At 51.0% G+C, this 20,952-nt stretch overlaps 1 protein-coding gene across 1 annotated transcript in view; it reads right to left on the minus strand.

Moving 5' to 3' along the window:
- The window catches only part of Grid1 (glutamate ionotropic receptor delta type subunit 1), a 719,927-nt gene extending 706,728 nt beyond the window's left edge, over positions 1–13,199 (minus strand). Inside the window, exons 1-2 of the mRNA XM_046450257.2 lie at positions 13,044–13,199; positions 10,719–10,874 (exon numbers count right to left, since the gene is read on the minus strand). Coding sequence (XP_046306213.1) covers positions 10,719–10,874; positions 13,044–13,122 — 235 coding nt within the window. The 5' untranslated portion in view covers positions 13,123–13,199. The remainder of the gene's footprint in view (positions 1–10,718; positions 10,875–13,043) is intronic.
- Positions 13,200–20,952: the final 7,753 nt, after the last annotated feature.

Raw genomic sequence — 20,952 nt, forward strand, 5'->3', positions numbered from 1 at the left:
GAACTCCATGCCCTTGCTGACCTGCACTCTGAAAAGGATCCTTGGGGATGACACATCTGAACTGAGACTTCAGAAAGCTCCAGAAAGAGGATGACAAGTGAGAGGGCTAGTGGAGCTCCAAGCAGCCCCTAGAAGAGGGGCTGCTGGAGGTGCCCAGGTAGCATGAGAATCTGTAGCAGTGCCCCTCATGTGTGCATGTACTTACACACACACATACACACACACACACACACACACACACACACCACAACACAAGGAAGCTCTGCCCAGATCCCAAGTACCTTATTCATCCCTCCTAAACAGTCCTACCTCCTTCTGCACTGCCCATCACATCACCAACCCCCTGGACATGTCACTGTCCAGCCTGCCTATCTCTGGGAACAAGGGCAACAGGTGGCCTGTGAGCACCAACTCAGTGCTACCGGCCATGCAGTGCTGAACATTGGCCCTTGAACATCTTTACAAGGTGCCCAGGAGAAGCTGTGAGCTGAGGTTTGGGTTCTCATGCAGAGCAAGGCCCCCATCAGCCATTCCTGGGCCAACTCCAGTCCAGGACTCTGTGATCAGGAAAGAACCACCCTTAGAGTGCTAGCCCCAGACTGAGAACATGCAGGACTGGATTGTTTAGGCTACCAGAGTCCTGTGGGAGAGACAAGTGAGGGCAGGTACCCTAGGAGATAATCAGGGAAGAGAGGCTGGAGCCACCCACAACTGAGGAGAGCAGCATTTGATGTTTAAAGCTATGACAGGGAAGGAGGCATAAACCAAGTCAAGTCAGAGCAATTTCAGCATCTGGTACCAGAGATGGGGCACCATTGAGACAAGTGCAGCACAGAGGTTTCAGAGGTTAGGGGCCCAGAGCCCAAACCAGAGACCAGAGCATGGCCCCTCTCTTGCTCACCATGCCTCCGAGCTCGCCTATGAAAAGATAAGAGAAAGCCCACTTCTCCAGTACAGGAGCTGAACCAGGCAAGACCCCAAGTGTCTGCTTTTGCACCAAGCAAGACAAGCACCATCGGGAGCAGGAGCCAGCTGTCCAGGCCAGGCTGAGTTAGTACCACTTCACAGACATTAAGACTCAGGCTCCGAGAGAAGTGATCTTTTCAGGACCACACAGCTAATCAGTCACAAAATTAGGAATCAAACCCAGAACTGCCTGACCCCTTTCCATCAAATAGGTGGTCAGGTCTTAGGGGACTAGGCCAGGACAGTTAGATTTGGGCCATTCTGTGAAGCTGGAGCGTGCAGGATTAAAATACCATGCAGTGACAGGCCACAGGTGCCCAGAGCCCCAGACTGCACAGACGGCTCTGAGCAGCCTCCATATGAGCCACATCGTCAATACCAACCTCCTTCCCTGCTCTCCTGAGACACCCAGAAAGGCCAGGGCTAAACTCCAAGCCACAAGCTTCATCTGTCCAAAGAGGGGCGGAAGCTGCAGGAGTGTGCCCACACAGCCAAGCAGGGACAGGAAGAGAGGGAGGCTAAGAGCCCCTTCGGGAACCACTGAGGCCAATCATATAACAGCCATCCCTTCCCCTTTACCCAGCCGCTACTCAGCGTCTGGCCCTTAGCTAGATATCTAGATATCCTCAACCCACCCTCCATGGTCCTGTGTTGCCATCCAGGGAAACTGAAATACCCATCCAGAGTCACAGCAGAGCAGAGACAAGACCTCCGGTCTGTATGAGGGAAAGTGACCCGCCCCTGCTCAGCTCCTGGACACCACTGTCTGTGGAGAAGGGCCAGAAGTGGAGAAAACAGGTACAGAGGCAGGGAGAGATGTGGGGACAGGTAGAGGTGCAGCTGCAGTGTCTGGTGCCTCAGTTTGGGTCTGGCAAAAGCCAGAGTGAAGGAGGCAAACTGGAAAGAGAGACTGGCCAGGGCCACATGGACAAAGTACAGCCTGGACTGAGGACTACCCTGGACCCAGCTAGCAGCTCCCAGGTTTCACCCCTAGAAGCCTGCCCACAGCATGGGCCCAAAAACAAGTAGAAGGAAGCCATCTAGTCACCCCCAGTGCTAGTACTCCATCTAGTACTCTCCCAGTGCTTCAACTCCAAAACGGAGACCTCTGGGCCTTTCTCTTCCCAGCCTATGACCATCAGCCAGGAAACTCACTGTTTATAGGCTAAGAAAAAGGACTTAAAGAACCCAGAGGATGAACTACTGCACAGACCTAGCCCCTTCCAATGCCCAACAGAGAGGTCAGCACCCCAGAGAAAGGATTTGTCCCAAGCCAGCCCACGGCAGAAATATGAGGGGTCTCTGCCCCAACTCAGTGCTGCTATGTGAGAAAGTGGGTGCAAAGGGTCAGGAAAATCATTAGAGGAACAAGGCCATAGGGCTGAGATTGTAGGAAATACAGACTCACCAACATCCAGCTACAGATGATGGTGCTGGCTCTACTGGTGGTCAGTCTTGGAAATAATCTTTTTTTTTTCCAAACTCACTTTATTGACATACAAAATTGTATGTATTTACCATGCACAACATAATGGTTATATATGTGCATTGTGGGGTTGTTAAATCTAGCTAATTAACCAATACATTACCTAACACAGTTAACATTTTGTAGTGGGAGCACTTAATATCCACTACTGAAGCATTTTTCAGAGATCCAATATATCATCATTAACAATACTGGCTACCCTGTGCAACAGACCTCCTGAACTTATTTCTCCTAACTATAATTATATATCCTCAGACCCAGTCTACATTATATATCCATTCCCCAAATCCTTCACCCCCACTCCCAAGTACCCCAGCCTCTTCACTTCATTGCTTAGGAAACATCTAGCTCAAGGGTCCTGAGAGCCGAGCCTGTCCAGGACCAAGTTTAAAAAGCATGAGATTGGTAGACACAAAAAAAGTATAAGTGAGAACCAGTCGGGCCTGGGGACCCAGGCTTCCTGACTGACACCATATCAGGGAGCCACCCCCAAGACACAGAGAAGACACGTAAATAAGAGTACCAAAAGAACTGATGGGAGAAACAGGTTTGGCCCAACATAAAGTGGTTTTACATATTTCATTTCTTGGTTGCTGTTGTTTTAGGGAATCACCAACGAAATAAGAAGCCTGTTTTGGCATGAACAGGAAGTAGGCATGGGTGTTGTTCATCAGACATTTTCAGTTCTCCCTTCTCCTCTAGTCACATAGTAGGACTGTGCTTCCTGGATACCTTGTGAATGGCTGGGCATTCACATGACACCTTTTGGCTAAAGACACGTAAGCAGAAGAGATGTGGGTCACATCCAAACTGAACTCTCCTGCTCCCTGCAAAACTACTTTTCCTCTGGAACAGCAACTGGCAATGATCAGGCAGAATGATGATAAGGAGCCAGGTTTCCAGCTGACCAATGATGGACATACAACATGGGCAGGAAATAAACTACTGTCGCATTAAGCCACTAAAATTTGGGGGTTGTTTGTTACTGAAGTATAACTTAGTAGTCCCTGAGTGATACAATGAAAAATTCAGGAAAAACACCAAAGACTAAAGACAAATGGGCACAGCCTAGCTAGGAAGTCCAAAAAGAATCATATCCAGGGATCAGACTGGGTTAGATATGTTTGAGAAAAAGTAGTGCAGATCCAACACTCTGTGATTTTAGGTGACAGCATTTTCTAGGGAGTTGTGTTAGCTTTCATTTACTGTGACAAAATACCTAACATAAACAACTTAAAAGAAAAAAAAGGTTTCTTTTGGCTCAGGGTTTCAGAGGTTTCAGACCTCAGTCAGTTGGCCTGTTACTTTAGGCCTGTGGCAGCACAGGACATCACCGTGGGAGCACATGATAGAAATGGTGCTTACTCCATGGTAGCCAGGAAGCAAAGAAAGAGGAGGGGTTGGGGGTCCCAATATTCCCTTCAAGGGTACACCCTCAATGACTCAAGTTGCTTCCACTAGGCTCATCCCCTAAAGGTTCTACCATCTCCCAACAGTGCCACAGACTGATGACATCAGGGCCTTTCAGGGACATTCAAGATCCAAACTGTCGGGAGAAACAGTTTGGATCCTATAACAGGAGTGAAAGTTTAAGGGAAGAGGAAGGACAGCAGCTGGAGGGTACAAAGCTGGGGGTTCTCAACCTGGCCTCTATAAGAATTTGGAAAGTTAGTCTGCCTGCTCCTCAAAGATGTGTCTGTGAGTGCTAAGAGATAGTCTGAGCTGACCTCCAAGAGAAACCTGGAGAAATGACCCAGCATGCTGCTTCAGGTGGGTTGGGTGTTAAAGGGCCTTGATTCCCATGGAATGAGAACAGTTTCTTGAGGCAACAAGAAAAGACGTATGTGGCCAGACCCATGGTCTCCTACCCACAAACCTGGCATGAGGTGCAACTACTCACTGCCAGGTAAGCCCCTCCTCTCAATCTGGGGAGCAGGGCAAGGGCAATGGGGAAAACTGAAGGGAGTTTCCTGAACCCAAAATAAGAGGAGGTGGGTAGGGCAAGAGCACAGTCTATAAACTGAGAAAGTGTGTATACTACATATATTTGTACACAGGTGTTCATGCATTAACACGCATGTATGTGCATGTGTGTGTATACATCTTAGAAGTAACCCTAAGATGAACCCTGAACCCTGACAGTGCAGCTGAGGGAAGGTTGTAGGCATTCCTTTACTCAGCCATGGGCTTATGGGAAATCCAGAGACAGGACTACAACAGACAGTGCCCAGCCAAATTCTAGCAAGGGATCACCCATGCCTGAGCCTCATCCACAGCCACCTTCAGGCTTGGAGCATCTCTTGACCCTGAGGGGCCAAGAAGAGCACCTTTCTGTGAGACATAGGGCTACAAAGCAAGACAGACCTCAACAAGGACCCCAGGTGGGCACATGGGGGAGCCAGGAGAGTGAGGCTCTGCAGAATCTTCCCAGGCAGAAAATGAGGCTATGGGTTGGTATGGTGGTCCCAAGTTATAGTTCGGCTATTCCATCAACAGATTCCTCCAGGAATATCTTTATATACAAGAAGCATCTGAGCCCAGATGAAACTCACAGGAGTTATGTAGAGGCCTTTTGGGCCCGCAGTGTGACACCTACAGAATGAGCTTTGTGGAATGGTGGCACAGCTGGTCTGACTGAAACCAGGGGATGCTACCCAGCAAACAAGAGTGCAGCCAGCCTGCAGAAGACTATCAAAGTAGAAAGAAAGTTCAAGGTAACACCATGCTCTGGCTACAATGAGCACAGATGGGTATGCCAATGTGGTGACAGAATAATGGCCTACAAAGACATCCATGTCCTATTCCCCCAAACTATGACTATGTTAGGCTATGTGGCAAAAGAAAATAAAGGATGCAACTAACCTTAAACAGGGAAGTCACCCTGGACTATCTTGGTGGACCCAATACAATCACAAGGGTTCTTGAAAGAAGGAGGCAGAAGAGTGAGAGAAGGAGATGTGATTGGTGACTAAGCAAGGTCAGATGGACCCAACCACTACCGTGGGCATTGGAGATAGAGGAAGGGGGCCCAGGCTGAAGAGTCCTGCTGCCTCTGAAAGTTGGAAAAGGCAAGGAAGCAATTTTTTCCTAGGCTCTCCCTAAGAAACCAGCCCTGACGACATCTTGGTTTTAGCCCTGTGAGACTCTGTCAGGCTTCTGAACTGCAGAACTCTAAGCTAATAAGTTTGTGTTGTTTGACCCAACTAAATTTGGGGTAAACCTTGTTTTAATGCCAAAAGAAAAGTAATATAGCTGAGTGGACCGAACGATGGCAGTAGGCCTAGAGGCCTCTTTGCAATGACAGAAGCATCACACTCAGAGCCCTTGACAGTGTCTCGGGGAGGCTGCCAGCAGGGCTGTGAGGGCGTGGCCTCAAGGGAACTGATAATTCTGAATGGAAGTGAAAGAAGACACCAGAGGTCAGAGGGAGACTCTAGCTTGAGACCTAGATACCAGCATGGTGAGTGAGGGACAGGGGAACCACCTAGGAGGTGACCCATATGAACTAACCAAGACCTTCAGAAATGGGCATCAACAAGTTTGTTGTGTTTCTTTTTGTTTTTTTTTTGTTTGTTTGTTTGTTTGTTTTGGTTTACTTTTTTTTTAAATCTCATTATTTCACTCTGTGAAGAACAAGCTATACCTGAATCCTTTTTCCCTTGTTTTCTTCTCTTTTTGGTGGTAGTGCTGGGGTCCAAACCCAGGGCCTTGCAGATGCTGGGCAAGCTCTCTACCACTGAGCTACATCCCCAGCCCTCACCTTGTCTTCTTAAAACACATTTGTGCTCATCATAGCTAAAAGGAATATTATTGCCTCACATACATTCCTTTTTTCCTGCCTCTTCTTTAAATTGTTATCCTTCTACACTATGACAGATATATCTACAGCACACCCAATAACTCACATCTTTTACTCACAGTAAAAGATAATACTGTGAAAAGAGAAGACTTGTGTTCAGTCAGTTCTTTTATGCACTTATATAATCTTCTACTTGAGCAAGCACTTTAAAACAATATGAAATTTTTCTATTTAACAAATTAATATCTCTTATCTAGAAGACAAATTTTCATACTTATTATTAATATGGACTTGGCCAGCTAAGTCTAGGATGCAATATTTTAGAGATTTAAATGTCCTTTCTGTTATCATTTACTAATTTTAAACCCTTGCATCAAATGCATATTTTATTGAATGTGATCCATTCTTTTACATAAAAGAATTTCCTCAAAGGTAGTGTTTGGAAGGCATTTGTGCAAAACCAATCTGAAGAAATCCTACATATAAATCTTTGGACCAACACACCTAAGTGGAGTTTCTTATTTTCTCCAGAAGTTATTCCATTTCTTAAAAAACATTTTTTGCATGTTGGAAAACATATGCAGCCACTGAAAGCAATGTTTATAGCTGGGCAAAGTGGGTGCCCACCTGTAATCCCAGCGACTCAGTTGCCGAAGCTCTGAGGATCACAAGTGTGAGGCCTGCCTTGGCAATTTAGCAAGACACTATCTCAAAACTTAAAAGGGGCTTGGGGATGTAGCTCAGTGATAGAGCTGTGTGAGGCCCTAAGTTTAATCCCTAGTACCATATGGAAGAAAAAGGGATGTTTACAAATAATTCCCAGTGGTTGCAGAAAAAGCTAATGATAAGGTAAATGAAAGTAGCAAGCCATGCAAATGAACAGAATGGGAGCCCTCTGCATTTATAAAATTCAATGGAGGGAAGGATTAGAAGGAAATAGCAGTAGTAGAACTCAGGACAATTTTGCTCTGCTTCTTGGTGCCTTCCTGCACCTTCCACGTTTTATATAATGAGCATGCATTGGCCACTTTCTCTTTTACATTTTTAAAGTAACACATGCTCATTGTACCAATGCATTTCTTTTATAATTGGGGGGGAAAAAGTAAAAGCTAAAAAATGAAAAGGTCACTTAGGGTCCCCCTCTCAAGGAATTCACCAGCTTAAGAGATGATGTAGCTAGAAATATCAATAGCCTTAAAAGAAACTGAAATGGATTCACAGCTGGGTCAGGGAACAGGGAAGGAATTAGTGTTTACTGAACACCTACCGAAAGCCTTATGCAGACAGTTTATACATGTCTCATCTCATTTAATCCTCACAATAATCCCATGAGGCGGGTACTTTGATTATTCCCTTTTAACAGATCGGGAAACAGAAGCTCAGAGTAGAATCAAGACTCTCCCAGGGTCATATAGCCAGTGAAGCAAGCAGGACCTCAGCTAGATCTCCTTGGACTCCAAGGATCAAGCTCTTATCCCAGCATGGGCTGCCTCTCAGACCTAAACTGGGCAGCATCACTACAATCCCAGGTGCAACCAGAGGTCCCTGGGGGCTTGTTCATTCTACAAAGAATACGAGCCTCAGGGTGCCATGCCTCTTTATCTCTGGTCAGCACCACCCCCGCAAACTGTGCCTATCATCCATGTCCTACCGCAATGAATGTCCAGGCTCAGAGAAAAGAGAGAAGGTAACCATCAAGCAAGGGTCAAGCCAGGGATGGACGAACATCCCACAGAATACAGAAAAAGGATACTCAGCAAATTGAATACCTGTTCACTGAGCCCCAGACAAAGGGAAAGGAGCTTGCTGAGCCTAGCTCTGCCCTTCCCAGAAGCCCTCCAGGGCCTAGCTCCTTCCATCCCTTGTAGGCATCCAAGGGCTATGCAAGGTCATAGGATAACTATGTCGATTTCTGCTCCTGCAACTTATAAGGTAGAAGCACATGCCAGCTTTAACCACCTTCTGGGCAGCAGGCAGCCTAGCAACAACACCTGGCCAGAATCACTCTACCTGAATAACTATTGCCAGCCCTCAGACTCTAACTCCCTAACTCCAGATGTGCAGAAACACTCATTTCTCATACCCTTCTGAGACTGTGTCAACCTGCCATCCTGGGAGACTGAGACATTTTTTCCAATTATACAAATAGAGAAACTGAGACCCAGAAAAGCAAGGGGTCTAGTTTATCAACCTGAAAAGGCCCCTTGTTGGAGACTTTACCTCCAGTACAAAGTTGCATTTGGGCCTGAAGGTCAAATAACCCATAGCTATGTTTTGTTTTGTTTGTGCTGGGTGTTTAAATTGTTTCATTAATTGGCAATAGTTAAAAAATCAGATTTTACACTAAAGTCCAGATTGGAACTCCTTTTTAAAAACAAAAAGCAGACACATCTACAACAGCAAGATTTTTCAAATCCCAAATGGCAAAATCAACTGAAACTGTGTGATAGCTGTTCCTTTTAACAGAGATGCCCTCTCCAGGGGACCAGCTGCATGCTTCATCCATGTGTGTTAATCTGCCCATGTAAGAGCATCACCTTCCATCTCTAGTGAGCTGCTGACGGGGATTGATGGGCATCATTCAGGGGAAAAATGAATAAGCATGAGACATTCAACACTGCAGAAGGATAGCTGGCAGAACAGAAGCAAGGAATATCAACAGAAATATAGAAATCTAATGTAGGGGCTGGGTTGTAGCTCAATGGTGAAGCACTTGCCTTGTACATATGAGGCACTGGGTTCGATCCTCAGCACCACACGAAAATAAATAAAATAAAGGTGTTGTGTCCATCTACAACTAAAAATATTTTTTGAAAAAGAAATCTAATGTGTACAACTGGCAGGGTTTCCAAGACTGGGACCTGCAAGGAGCTGTCATAGAGGCATAAAGAAGAAATCCAGGAGCAAGGGACATCTAGAGACAGGAATTACTGTTAGGACATAACCACACACTCTTTCCCATGCTTCAGCTGACATCAGACTATGGATGTCCAGATTGGGGCTCTGTGAAGACAGCTCCACTGTAGGCACTGCCAGACTCATCCCATTCAACACCATCCCAAAAGCAGTACTTGGGACTCCAAGTTTGTACAGCCACCTCAAGACATCCTTGGACCTTCAAGTTTCAAAGCCAGGTATCCCTTCCCCAAGAGCTATTACCTCTCCCTCCACTGCTATACCTCGAAACAGGAGACCCTCAAAAGACCACCCTCTTGCACAAGGATCTTCATAGCAATAGCTCTGACCTTCTGGACCACATCCATGTATTACTGAGTCACCCTATCTCTATACTTGCAAGCACCAGGAAACTGGCAGCCAACGTATAACCCCAGGGCAACAGGAGAGAGAACACTGGACCCAGAGTGCTGGGAAACACAGTGCTAACAACTACGAACCCCTCAGCCTGCCCACTTTTGCCCTACACCCACTGCCCTGACAATTCCTCCTGCAAACAATCCCTGCATCCTTTGCCTCCAGCTGTGCCCCTCTATCCTCAGCGCTCCAAGGCGCTGACCTCAGTGTCCAACGTGGTTGTGGGGAGCAAGACAAAGGGGAAGAATAAGGACCAAGACTGGGAAAGGTGTCAGGGGTAGAAACAGAAGCCCAGGAAGCCGCAGGCATGGGGGGAGGAGCCAAGTTTCGGAAGCAGCAAGCCAGGAGAGAGGGGAGGGAAAAGAAGACGAAGAAAAAGCTGAGGAAGATGCTGTAGCTAATGCCCTCGCCACACACCTGTAGCCCCTGCCACGGAGCCGGGAGTGACAGCGGCTGCAAACAACCATGGCCCAGGCGCGGGCTAGGATTTCCCCGCAGCAAGACCTGGCCCAGCTCGGCTCCTTTTCTGGGCAAACAGCGCCCACCTCCGGCCCAGGCGGCAGTGCTTCCGCCCGCCGCCGCGCGAGCAGCAAGAGAGAAAACAGCTGCTCTAAACCTGGAGGAGCAAGGCTGAGAAGCTCCGCCAAAGCACTGTGGGGCCATGGGGCGCGAAACTTGGCGCCAGACAGGTTGTGCTCGAGAAAAGGCAACCAGGGCAGGTTGCAGAAGCTGGGGGCTCATTGATTCAAGGCGAGAAAAACGCAGGTCCACCAAGATCGGCGGATGGGTTTGCAACACAGGTACCCTGCACTCAGACACGCCCACCCAACACTCGAGAAACAAAGACCTCCCGGAGCCACAGGCCTGCGCAGCCGAAAAGAGGGCACACAGGTGCCCACCCAGCGGGAAAGGAGCCACCCAACCCCTCCAGGAGCCCAGCTAGTGGTGCGCACGGAGTCTCCACTCTATTTCCGCAGCAAAGAGCAGTCCTAGCACCATAGCCTTGCTGGGCCCCAGAAGGCTCGACACTGCAAGTGGCACCCGGGCGAACAGGAGGCTCCGCTCAATCCAGCCTGTCACAACCTTGCCAGTCCCCATTGCTGCGCCACTTCACAGGCCACTGCCCAGTGAGCCTTGGGCGCAGCGGTCACTCACCTTCCTGCACAGCCTGGAACGGATTGTTGGCCTCGATGACCTTGATGGAGTAGGTGATCTTCTCACTCTGCAGGATGTCATCGTTGAGGCTCAGGTCGGATACAGCCAATTGGAACACCCTGTCGTCCTTGGCTGCGTTCTCCTCGAAGATGGCACCTGGAGGAAAGGAGGGGTCAAGACCAGATTTAGAAAGAAATCCTACCCACCCTCCCTTGACCCTGGAACAGGGTGCTGGCAGGACCACAGGTTACCAAGTGGTGGAAGGTTTGGTCTGGGGTTTCATTTTGACGGGGTAGTTTAATGCTCTCCCACATAATCCACACAAGATGTGCTCTCTTACCCTCCCCCAGCGCACACGTGCACATAGTTGACATGAGTTACACATGAACATCCCACATGCTGCCACCAGGTTACACACGTGTCTCACAACCAAAGCCCCACACGTCCCAGCCATGCTCCATTCAATGGACTCAGCCAATCTGGGATGGCCTAAGGCAGTACTCAAATGCTCCTAACATGGTCACATAAATCCCATCCCAGAAAGTTCCCGGGAGATCAGTTCCCCAACCCCAATCCCTGAATGGAATTGGCTCCTTTCTGCTGTGTGCGTGCCCTGCTTAGTGAAGCTGGGCGAAGAAGGTCCACAGTTGGCTTTCCTGCACCAAAGGGTCTTCTTTAGACATAGGGCATTCCATGGCCAGCAACTTGGATGTCCGCGACGCTACACGGTCTGGCGACTGGTACTCGTGTCCCTGCTCTCCTTCCCTCCCGTTTCCTCTTCCTGTGTGTATGTCGGAGGGAGTGGGGGGAGGGGAATGCCTCCTAGACCCCTCCACGTTGTGATCTAGCAAAACGGAGAGTCCCAGAAGAAGCCGCTCTTGAAAAGGCCTTCTAGAACTGCGGACAGTTCCTCCAGGGCGCCCTCCGACTGGCGCTTTGCGCGCGTTTCGCCGCTTTGGCCCACCCTGCGCTAGCAGTCCAGATAGGTGCGACTCGCCGGAGCCTGGCCCTGCAGCCTGGGCAGCTCCGGAGTCCCCACCCCCACCCCACCAAGCCAGGCCGGGAGGGTCTCAGAGGTCCCAGCGTTTTGACCGGTAATCCCCGGGAGCTGAGAGTTGAGTGGGCGGAGGGAGGCCCTGCTCCTAGGTTCTTCTCTACATCCGAAACCGCAATGCTGACTGCGAGACCCGCGCCGGCTTCAGGGCGGGAAGCAGGTTTGCCCCGCAGCCCTGAGAGGGATATTGCAGTTCTCCAAGCTAGGTCCCAGACCCTCACTACCCCTCTCCACCTTCCGCCCTTCTGTCCCATCATTCTCCCCTTCTCACCTCCCAACCCCCAGTTTCTCTGTGCTCTCTGGTCTTTCCCAACTTCCGGAAAGGCGACTGCGGAGGGGCTTCCCCAAAGCAACCGCTGTCAGCCCCTCAACCTGGCCTAACTTCCCAGGATTTCAGCCGTGCTGCTCCCAACTCCCGCCCACTCCTCCTACGAGCGCCCCTTCCTCTTCTGCTCTCTCATCTTTTCTCTGGGTTCTCTTCCTCCATCCATCTCTTCCCATTCAGCTCCCCCCACACCGCTGCCCACGCTTCTTCTCTCAATCCAACCACCCAGGATACTGCCCCCCAAGACTTGGACCAGGAGAAACTCTGGGACTGTCCAGGATTGGGCTGCAGTCGCCACAACCAGATTACACACACCCCCACATATACACCCAGAGCTATACAGACACACACCGGGGAAACAGGCAGACACTGTGTCCACTCTAACAGGCTGACAGACCATCGTGCTCGCACCAACACACGCTCAAATGGCCCCACACACCCAACGCCCTCTCTCAGTGACACCAAAACGTTACCAGGTGCACACACAGCGAAACACGCTGACAACACCCATCCATAGTCACACATGGTTCCGGTCCGGCCTCTTTGATCTTGCCCTGCCAACTTGGCGAGCACCCCCCCGCCAGCCCGCCCCTTGGCCCCGGCTGCTCTGAGCTGCGCTGAAGGGCCCAACCCGCCGACGGCCCGATCAGGGGCGCGGGTCTTGACGTGCGTCCAACCCCGTGTTTTCTAGAGCTGCGGCCCTAAGTGTCATCAGAGGCCGCGGGGCCCCGCGCGAAGACAGGAGCCCCGGGGAGCACCAAGAAGCCCACAGGAGCTCGGCGCGGCCCCTGCACAGCTCCTCCGCGGGGCGGCGCGGCGCGGCCCTTCGGGGGAGCACCGCCTGCCGAACCCCTCTGCCCCGGGAACCGCCAAGTTTGGACGCCGCGCACCCCTAGCTCTGTTGGGGCCCCCGCCCAGCCTCGGCCCGGCCGCCCGCCGCGCTCACCGATGTGGATGATGGAGTCGGCCCGCACGGTAACGCACTGGCATATCCAGGGGAGAAGCCACAGCGTCAGCGCTTCCATGTCCCCCGGGCGCGCGGCTCATCCGCCCGGGCCCGGGGCGAGGCCGAGGGCAGCGCGGAGCGGGGAGGCGCCGGTCCGGGTGCAGTCCCGGGCCGCTCCCCGGGAGAGCCGAGCCCGCCCGTGCGTCTTCCCCCGCGCGCCCGCCCCTGCGCCCTGCGCCCGCCCCAGCCCAGCCCAGCCCAGCCCAGCGCGATTGGGCTCCCGCGCCGGCTCCGGTGGCGGTTGCGGCGGCGCTGGCAGCCGGAGCCCAGGCCCGCGCGGCGGGGGCGGCCCGCGGCGGTGGCGGCGGTGCTTCCCGCGGCTAGATAGGCTCTGGGGGCTGCAGAGGCGGTAGCGGCGGCTGCCGGGCCGGCGCGGCGGCTCCGGGCTAGCTGTGTGTCTGAGCCCGGGCGAGGAGCGAACTGCGGAGGACGCCCCCTCCCCTCCCCCTCCCCCTCGGCTCTGCTCCCCCTCCCCTCCCTCCCCGCCTCCCTCCCCTCCGCCCTCCTCTCCACCACGTGACTGCGGAGCCTCAGCCTCTCCGCTCGGCTCTCGCCCGCTCGCGGCTCGGAGGGGGCGCCGGGTGCTCAGCTCTCCCAGCCAGAGGGACGATCGGAAGCCCTCACGGCGGCGGGGACCGATCTGGGCTGCGGAGCGCAGAGACGTAGCGGTCCTAGCCTCGCTTCCCAGATTCGCCAGGGCTGGAGAATGGAGGAGCACGGCTGCCAACTGCCCTCGGGGGGGGACTCCGAGCGCCCTGGCGCTGAACGATCTCAGCCTCCGAGCATCTTGAGTCAGGCCCCTGGCCCGAACACACAACCCCTCGTGGAGCGGGACCTCGGATGCAGTAACCTGGAGAGAGCCGGGGGCGGGGCCGAGCCAGACACCGTGAGTCTAGGGGGCCGGCGTCGGGCTCGAACCCTGGCAGGCTGTGCGGACCTCGGCCAGCGCCCATCCCCCGCCTCGCGGGCGGTGCGCTTAGACCGGAGTCGGGCAGGAGGCTCGGACTCTGAAGCCCAATTCATGGCCGGAAACCGGCGCAGCCGTGACCGCGGCGCCTGGACGTGAGGAGCCTTCCAAGCGGCAGGCGGGCTCAGACACCGACCCTGCACGGAGCCTTCACTCGCGAGCCCGGGCGGAGAGCCCGCTCCCAAGAGGCCAGAGCAAAGCAGGGCTTCCTCTGCCGCCGGGTGCGTGCCTCTCCCGCCACCACCAAATATAACATTAAGCTGTTGAGGGATCAGGCCTACAAGGTTGAGGCGAGTCGGGCTCACACTCCCAACACCCAGGTCCCAGTTGAACTCTGCTCCACGTGACACACCCAAGATTTCGGGGAGACAGCTCAGCCATCCCGGACCCGGATTCCGCGGAAGCTGGGTCTGGGAGCGCCTGGCAGAGCCTTGTCAGGGAGTTGCCAGAAGCTGTGCGTCAGGCTGTGCACTGGATGTGAAGGACCTGGAGAGGCTCAGGCTTGGCCTTGCCTAGAGCTGCCAGTGCAGTGGGAAACAGACACCTAAACAGTCATAAAAAGATGTGGAGAGGACTATGAATGAGCTATGTCCACACAGTCCCGGACTGTAACTCAGCCTGGGAGGATGGCTTCTTGGAGGAGGTGACAGTTCTAAAGGCTGAGTGGAGGTTACCAAGGGAGAAGGAGAGGCTTCCAGGCATTTGGCACTGGTGAGTGAGCCAAGGCAGGAAGAGAAGAAAGGATCGTATGGGGGGGCGTGTGTATGTGTGTCCCTGTGTCTCAAGTTGCCAGCCACAGAGTAGTCATTGGTGAATTTTACTTTGGAAGAGTTGGGAAAAGACGGCAGAAGGGACCAGTAGAGGCATGGAGAGCTGTGAGGAAGCGTCTCAGCTGAGCAGAGGCAACTGGGCTGCAGATATATCAAGGAACCCCCAGTGGCAGGCAAGGTGACTTCTAGAATGAGGGGACCAACAGGCAGAAGAGAGGAAATACCCACAGCTGGGGCTGAGTATGGTCCCATATACTTCCTCTAGAAATCTGTCTTAGGAGACTTGCATGGTGTTTTAGTCAGCTTTTTGCTGATGTGACCAAAAGACCTGACAAGAACAATTTTAGAGGAGGAAAAGTTTATTCAGCACTCAAGGTTTCAGAGGTCTCAGTCCATAGACAGCTGGCTCCATTGTTTTGTGACCTAAGTGATGCAGAACATCATGGCAGAAGAGTGCAGTGGAGGAAAGCCACTCAGGACATACTCACCAGGAAGCAGAGAGAGCTCTCACTCACCAGGACCAAAATATATACCCCAGCTATTCAACTCCTCAAGCCACGTTCTACCTGCCTACAGTTACCACCCACTTGATCCATTCAACTGGATTCATACACTGATTATGTTAAGGTTTTCAAAACCCAAATATTTCATTTCTAGATTTTCTTTGTCTCACACATGGAGAGGACATAGGGGACACCTCATATCTAAACCACAACACATGGTAAAAACATGCATCACTTAACTGCTTTAACCCCCACCCCATGTCTCAATGCTTATTGCTACAAAATTCCACCATTCACTGGCTGAAAAAATGTAGGGAGAAGGGAAATAAAGGATGGGTTTCATTATGTAGCAATTTAGTTCCTATGGGGACTGTGTCCACCTTGGAAGACGGTGGGTGTGGTCACATCTTAGGAGCTCAAACCTGAGGTCAAGAGGCACAGAATCAAGAATCCCCCTAGGAGTCTTCCTGTTGGATCCCTGCAAAGTGTTGGCACAGTGAGCATGATGTGCCCAGTTGGAAGTCATCCTTGATGTGTGTGTACTTTGTTGGGCAGAGGTAAAATGATTACAGTGGGACAAGCCTTGAGACCCCTTTTCAAATATGGAGAAGACAACCCACCAACACACTTAGTTTGGGGAAGATGTCTATCAAATTCTAGTTTGGATGATGAGGTCACTATGGTTTGGGGCCTGAGGGTCACAACTAAAATTGGAGCCTCCCTGGAACCTGTTGGCCTAGAGTAACCTCACCTCCTATCCCAAGCACCCCCTTACCCTTCAGCTTCCAACCTGTGAGTTTGGATACCCAGCCCCTGACACTGATTCTCAGAACACTCCACCCAGCCAGACTTGTTTTCCCGGCCAGACTAGAATGCCCTGGATACCCCTTTGCATGGTATCCATGGTATCTTGTGGCCCCTCTGCATGGCTTTCATTTCTATAAAGCAAGCACAGAGACCTCTAGTGATCAATGCAGACTTACCTCTAGGTAGGACAATTTCGATCCTCTCTGCCACCTAAATTTGGAATTATCAGGTTCCAGGAGCATTGGCTATTATTGGGGGCTTGTTTGCTAATCTCTTAATTTTTTTTTGTTCCTGGCCCAGCCCAGCCCCTTTTGTGGCTACAAAAGCTTCCTCCTAAAGGCCAGGCCCCCCAAAACCAGAAGAAGCAACTCTATTCAATGAACAAGTTCACCCATACTGCAATACCTGGCTGAAGAAGATAAATTAGCAATCTCTGGGTCATATGATGCACACCCTTTTTCACAGAGGGTGAGACAGACTCAGAAAAAGGCATGAGTTGCCCAAAGCACCACATGAGTTGTTGACAGACCCAGGATTCAGTCATCTTGGTTTGCTCCTCACTACACAAAGGTGTATTCACAGAAAACAAAACTAAGTCGATCAATCCTTCTTTTGCAGAATTCAGTCAGCATGGGTGATTGCTTTTTCTAAAGAGCTCTTCAGTTTTACTGGTTCTATCTACATTTGTTTAGCACTTACAATATGCAGGCACTGTACTCAGCACCTTACATTTTACCTAGGAAATGGGATTCCCATTTCACACACAAGGCACAAAGAAACTGAACAAGGGTGCAACCATCAAGAATCTCCACTCAAGCACCATGGAAAGTGAGCAATTTGCTGCCAAAGCTTCGGGTAAAATGTCATGTCAAAGAGAGAGGCCTGAGGGTCCACTTGGAAGCCATAATCCTTGTGATTTAAGTTTTTGTCATCCCAATGCAAACCTCTCATTTCTCCATCACTTTCTTTTTCACCCCAGCCAATAACCGGACTAAGGAAAGGCTAAGACCTGTCACCCTGGCACAGCCCCCTGGAGCCACTGGCACAGTGCAGAACCACCAGTACCCTCCTAGAGAGCCCCCCTAGATGAGACCTGATTACTATGTCTTTCTCCTCCTTCCCTCCCCAGCACAGAGTCCACTAGGGATTTCTAAGACAATTCAGTTCTAAGCTTGCCTGAAGGGTGCTGCTGGCAGAGACCAAGGCCCAGCCTGGCAGATTCTTAGCAGGTTTTGGCATGGAAGACCTGCTCTCCTGTGTACACAGGGAGAGAGCCAATCCCAGTGCTGGGGTAAAACCCTAGAGAGGGGTCAGCTGGCATCTAGGAAGGAGCCTGAATGCCAAGTTCAGCCCTACCCATGGACCCCAAGGAACCTGCCCTGTGCCAGGACCCAAGCTCCAAAGACCTTACTACCAACTTCCTCTCCTAAACTATTGAGTTTTTCATTTAAAAAAAAAAACACTTATTCATTGCTTGTTTCCTCTGTTCCCTCAGTAGTTGCCTTTAGCTCATCTGTTGAATGTTAATTGCCCATCTCTACTTTGTCTTCCTTACCCCCTCTTGCCAACCTCTTTCATCTTGCTTTTAGTGTTTTATCAACTTATATTTATTTGATCTTCTTTTATATTGCTGTATTTTTTTAGTTTATTTTTTTACTCTTGGTAGCCCTCTTGGGTTTTTACTTTTAAATTTCCCAAGCCGACAATCTTTGGCATTGCTCCTTCTATTATTGCAGCATCTATTGATTCAGTCCTTGGTTTTCTTGAGGGTTGGGGGAGGGGAGGAAGTGAGCCTGATGGTGGTCTCCCTGTACCAGCTTGCCTGAGCCTCAAGGGCAGGACCCACTGGCTTGGCCCCTGCCCACAACCTTTTGCACGCTTTCCCTATTAAGCACTATTAAGGGCAGAGGTAGTGGCCGGGAGCCCAGATGGGAAACACCTTTAGCTTATTGGAACCACACCCTACATGTCAATGAAAAGGAAGGTGTTCACATACAGTGTATCCTCTCTAAATAGAAACACTCATCTTCACAGGACAAGGGCCTCTCTTTACCCCTATTATTCAGTCAGGAGGCAGACTCAGAACAGGGTGCTCATTCTGCTTAGAACGGACTAATTCAAAAAGTTATCTGGGGGACTGGGGATGTGGCTCAAGCGGTAGCGTGCTTGCCTGGCATGCGTGCGGCCCGGGTTCAATCCTCAGCACCACATACAAACAAAGATGTTGTGTCCAGCGAAAACTAAAAAATAAACATTAAAAAAAAAGTTATCTGGGGGAAAAAATGTCTTCCTTTGCAAAATCAAGCCAGAATTCCAGAGGTCTGACCAAGGGACCCAGGATCTCCAGGTGAGGAGGGTGGCAGGGCCAAACAGCAGCTAAACCACTCTGGAGCTCTAACACTGACATCCAAATATCCCCTTGGCCCACTGGACCTTAGCAAGGTCCATCCATTCTCTAGGGTGTTATGAAGGTCAAATGAAGCAAACTAGAATTTGCACAAAGCTCTCACAAAGACCAAAGGAGAGCAAAAAGCAAGTAAGACTCCAATCCCAGAAAGGACCCTTATGAACTGTCATCAGTCTCAGGTCTCTTACAGCAGTATGTGTCTCAACAGCCTCCTAAACCAGAAATTCTCCAATCTAGAAACCTGGATCTAGTAGCTCCTTCAAAAGAGGCTCAGGGATTCTGAGGCCCTGGATCCCACCCTGCTTCCCCCATCAACCTTGCACAAGGGTCCTCTGAGCCCAACAGTATGAAGAAAGAACTCTGCTGCTGCCATTCAGATGTTTGAAACCACAACACTAAAAGGCTCTCCCTGGATTCAGAGGCTAGCCCAGTGCCCTCTTGGTTGCTTGCTGGATTCCCTGCTTCCCCACTTTTCCCTACCCATAGACCCTGTGACTCTGCCCATTTCGCACTTTGGGGAGCACCCAATTCCCCAGTGACTGCAAGAACCAAATGGCAGGGATCTGAGTCCTAAACTGTATAACTGCCCTCAGAGCTGAACTCAGGCTCCCATATCCTCCCCAGCCCTACTGACCCAGGACACAGAACACCAGAGAGCCCCTGCCCCTCCTACCATTCCCCAGGACTCCTCCTGCTACGTGTCATCTGTTACAGTGGAGCTTGGGTAGAGCAAGATCCTGAGCTGAATCTGGGAAAGGGGTTTGCATTCTAAGCAAAGAGAATCGCAAGAGGAAAGGAATGGAGGCAGATGCAGGCAAAGGGGACCAGAGGGGAAAACAGAAAGAGGTTAAGTAGGATTTGGCAGGGGGGCCAGGGTGGTTACCAGAATGGTCCTGGTGGGAAATGCTGTGGCCAGACACAACTCTACAGAGCAGGCCTGGGGTCACCACATGGCAGACAGGGACTCATTAACCATCACAGCTTCAGTGGGCATTCTGGGGAAGACAGAGGGCTACTATTCACAAAAGGGAATACAAACAGAGAATTAAAAGGCCTTTGTCACCTGGCCACCCAGGAGATCATAGGAGACTGCCCCACCCTAGCTCTACAGAAGATAGTCTGTGCCAGTCATATGTCCCCTGCCCTTTTCCTGAGGCTGCAGGTATCTACAAGTGGAGTGGGGCCTTGGGGGCATCAGACAACAGACCCAGCCTACTCCTGTCTGAGATGCAGCAACTGAATGTCATCCTGCACAGCAGGCTAGGAGCTGCACAGTGCAGTTCCCATCATGACCCTCCTCATTCCATGCTAAGCAAGGTGCAGCCCACCAGCTCCCACCAGCACAGGCCTGCAGCTGCTGAGAACCAAACCCCCAACTTCTCCAGGGGAGCAGGGATAAAGGGAACTGCATTTGCCTGGAGCCCTGGCCCATCCTATAGATAACCCCACTCTAGACCTGGCCCTCCAGCTAGATACAGTCCCTAAAAGATCTGAGCACCCTGCCCATGAACATGCTCATTACCAAGAGCAGGTTTTCTGGCCTGTTAATCTCTTCTCTTATCCAGAAATGAAATGAAATTGTGGTTGATTTTCTCTGTCTGGGTGTCACAGTGCATTTAGCACCCCATAAACCTGAAGAGATTGGGTGCTGCCTTCTAGGGAGGTTCCTGGAGTTTTGGCTTGGAGCAAGAGCTGCCCGTTGCTCCTTCAGATGAGGCAGGGAGACAGCACCAGACCAGTGACATACTACTGGGAACCTTAGGCAAAGTTCTAATTTCTCAGAAATTCATCTGGAATATAGAAAAGGAACGAGGATTTTGGTGTAGGGACACAGAGAAGGAGTATGAGAAGTCAGGGGAGGTAAGAAACCTGCATGTACCTAACCCTTGCCAAAGAACACTGTGGGGACAGGCAGTGCAAGGTGGAGAAGGAGACAAAGATATGCAGATTGTAGGCCTCAGGCTGCATGCCACTGAGGTCCTCTGAAACTGTCTCCAGGGCAATGACAAATCAATGATAAAGAAGGAGGGAGGGAGAAGCAGCCCTCGAGATCAAAGAGGAGGAGCAGGGCTCAACCATGGGAGGCATACACATCATCCTGTCACTCGCTGGCTACCTGCTCAGTGCATGTTAGTGACCCCACAAGACCTTGTCAGAACAGGGTTCTTATCCTCACTCCCCACTCTACAGATGAGATCACTGAGGCTCAGAGCAATAAGGTTGCTGGAGTGTTTGTGGGTGCCGCAGGATAAAACATGGCTCCCCAAAAGATGTCCACATTCTGATTCTAGAACTTGTGACTTTATTTGAAAAAAAAAAAAGTACAGATTTAAGGATCTCGAGATGAGGAGATTGTCCTAGATTGTCCAGGTAGACCCTTGTCCAGATACCCCAA

This window comes from Marmota monax, unplaced genomic scaffold (assembly GCF_021218885.2).
Source record: "Marmota monax isolate L192 unplaced genomic scaffold, Marmota_monax_Labrador192_F-V1.1 WCK01_AAM20220418_F8-fsc00004, whole genome shotgun sequence".
Lineage (NCBI taxonomy): Eukaryota > Metazoa > Chordata > Mammalia > Rodentia > Sciuridae > Marmota > Marmota monax.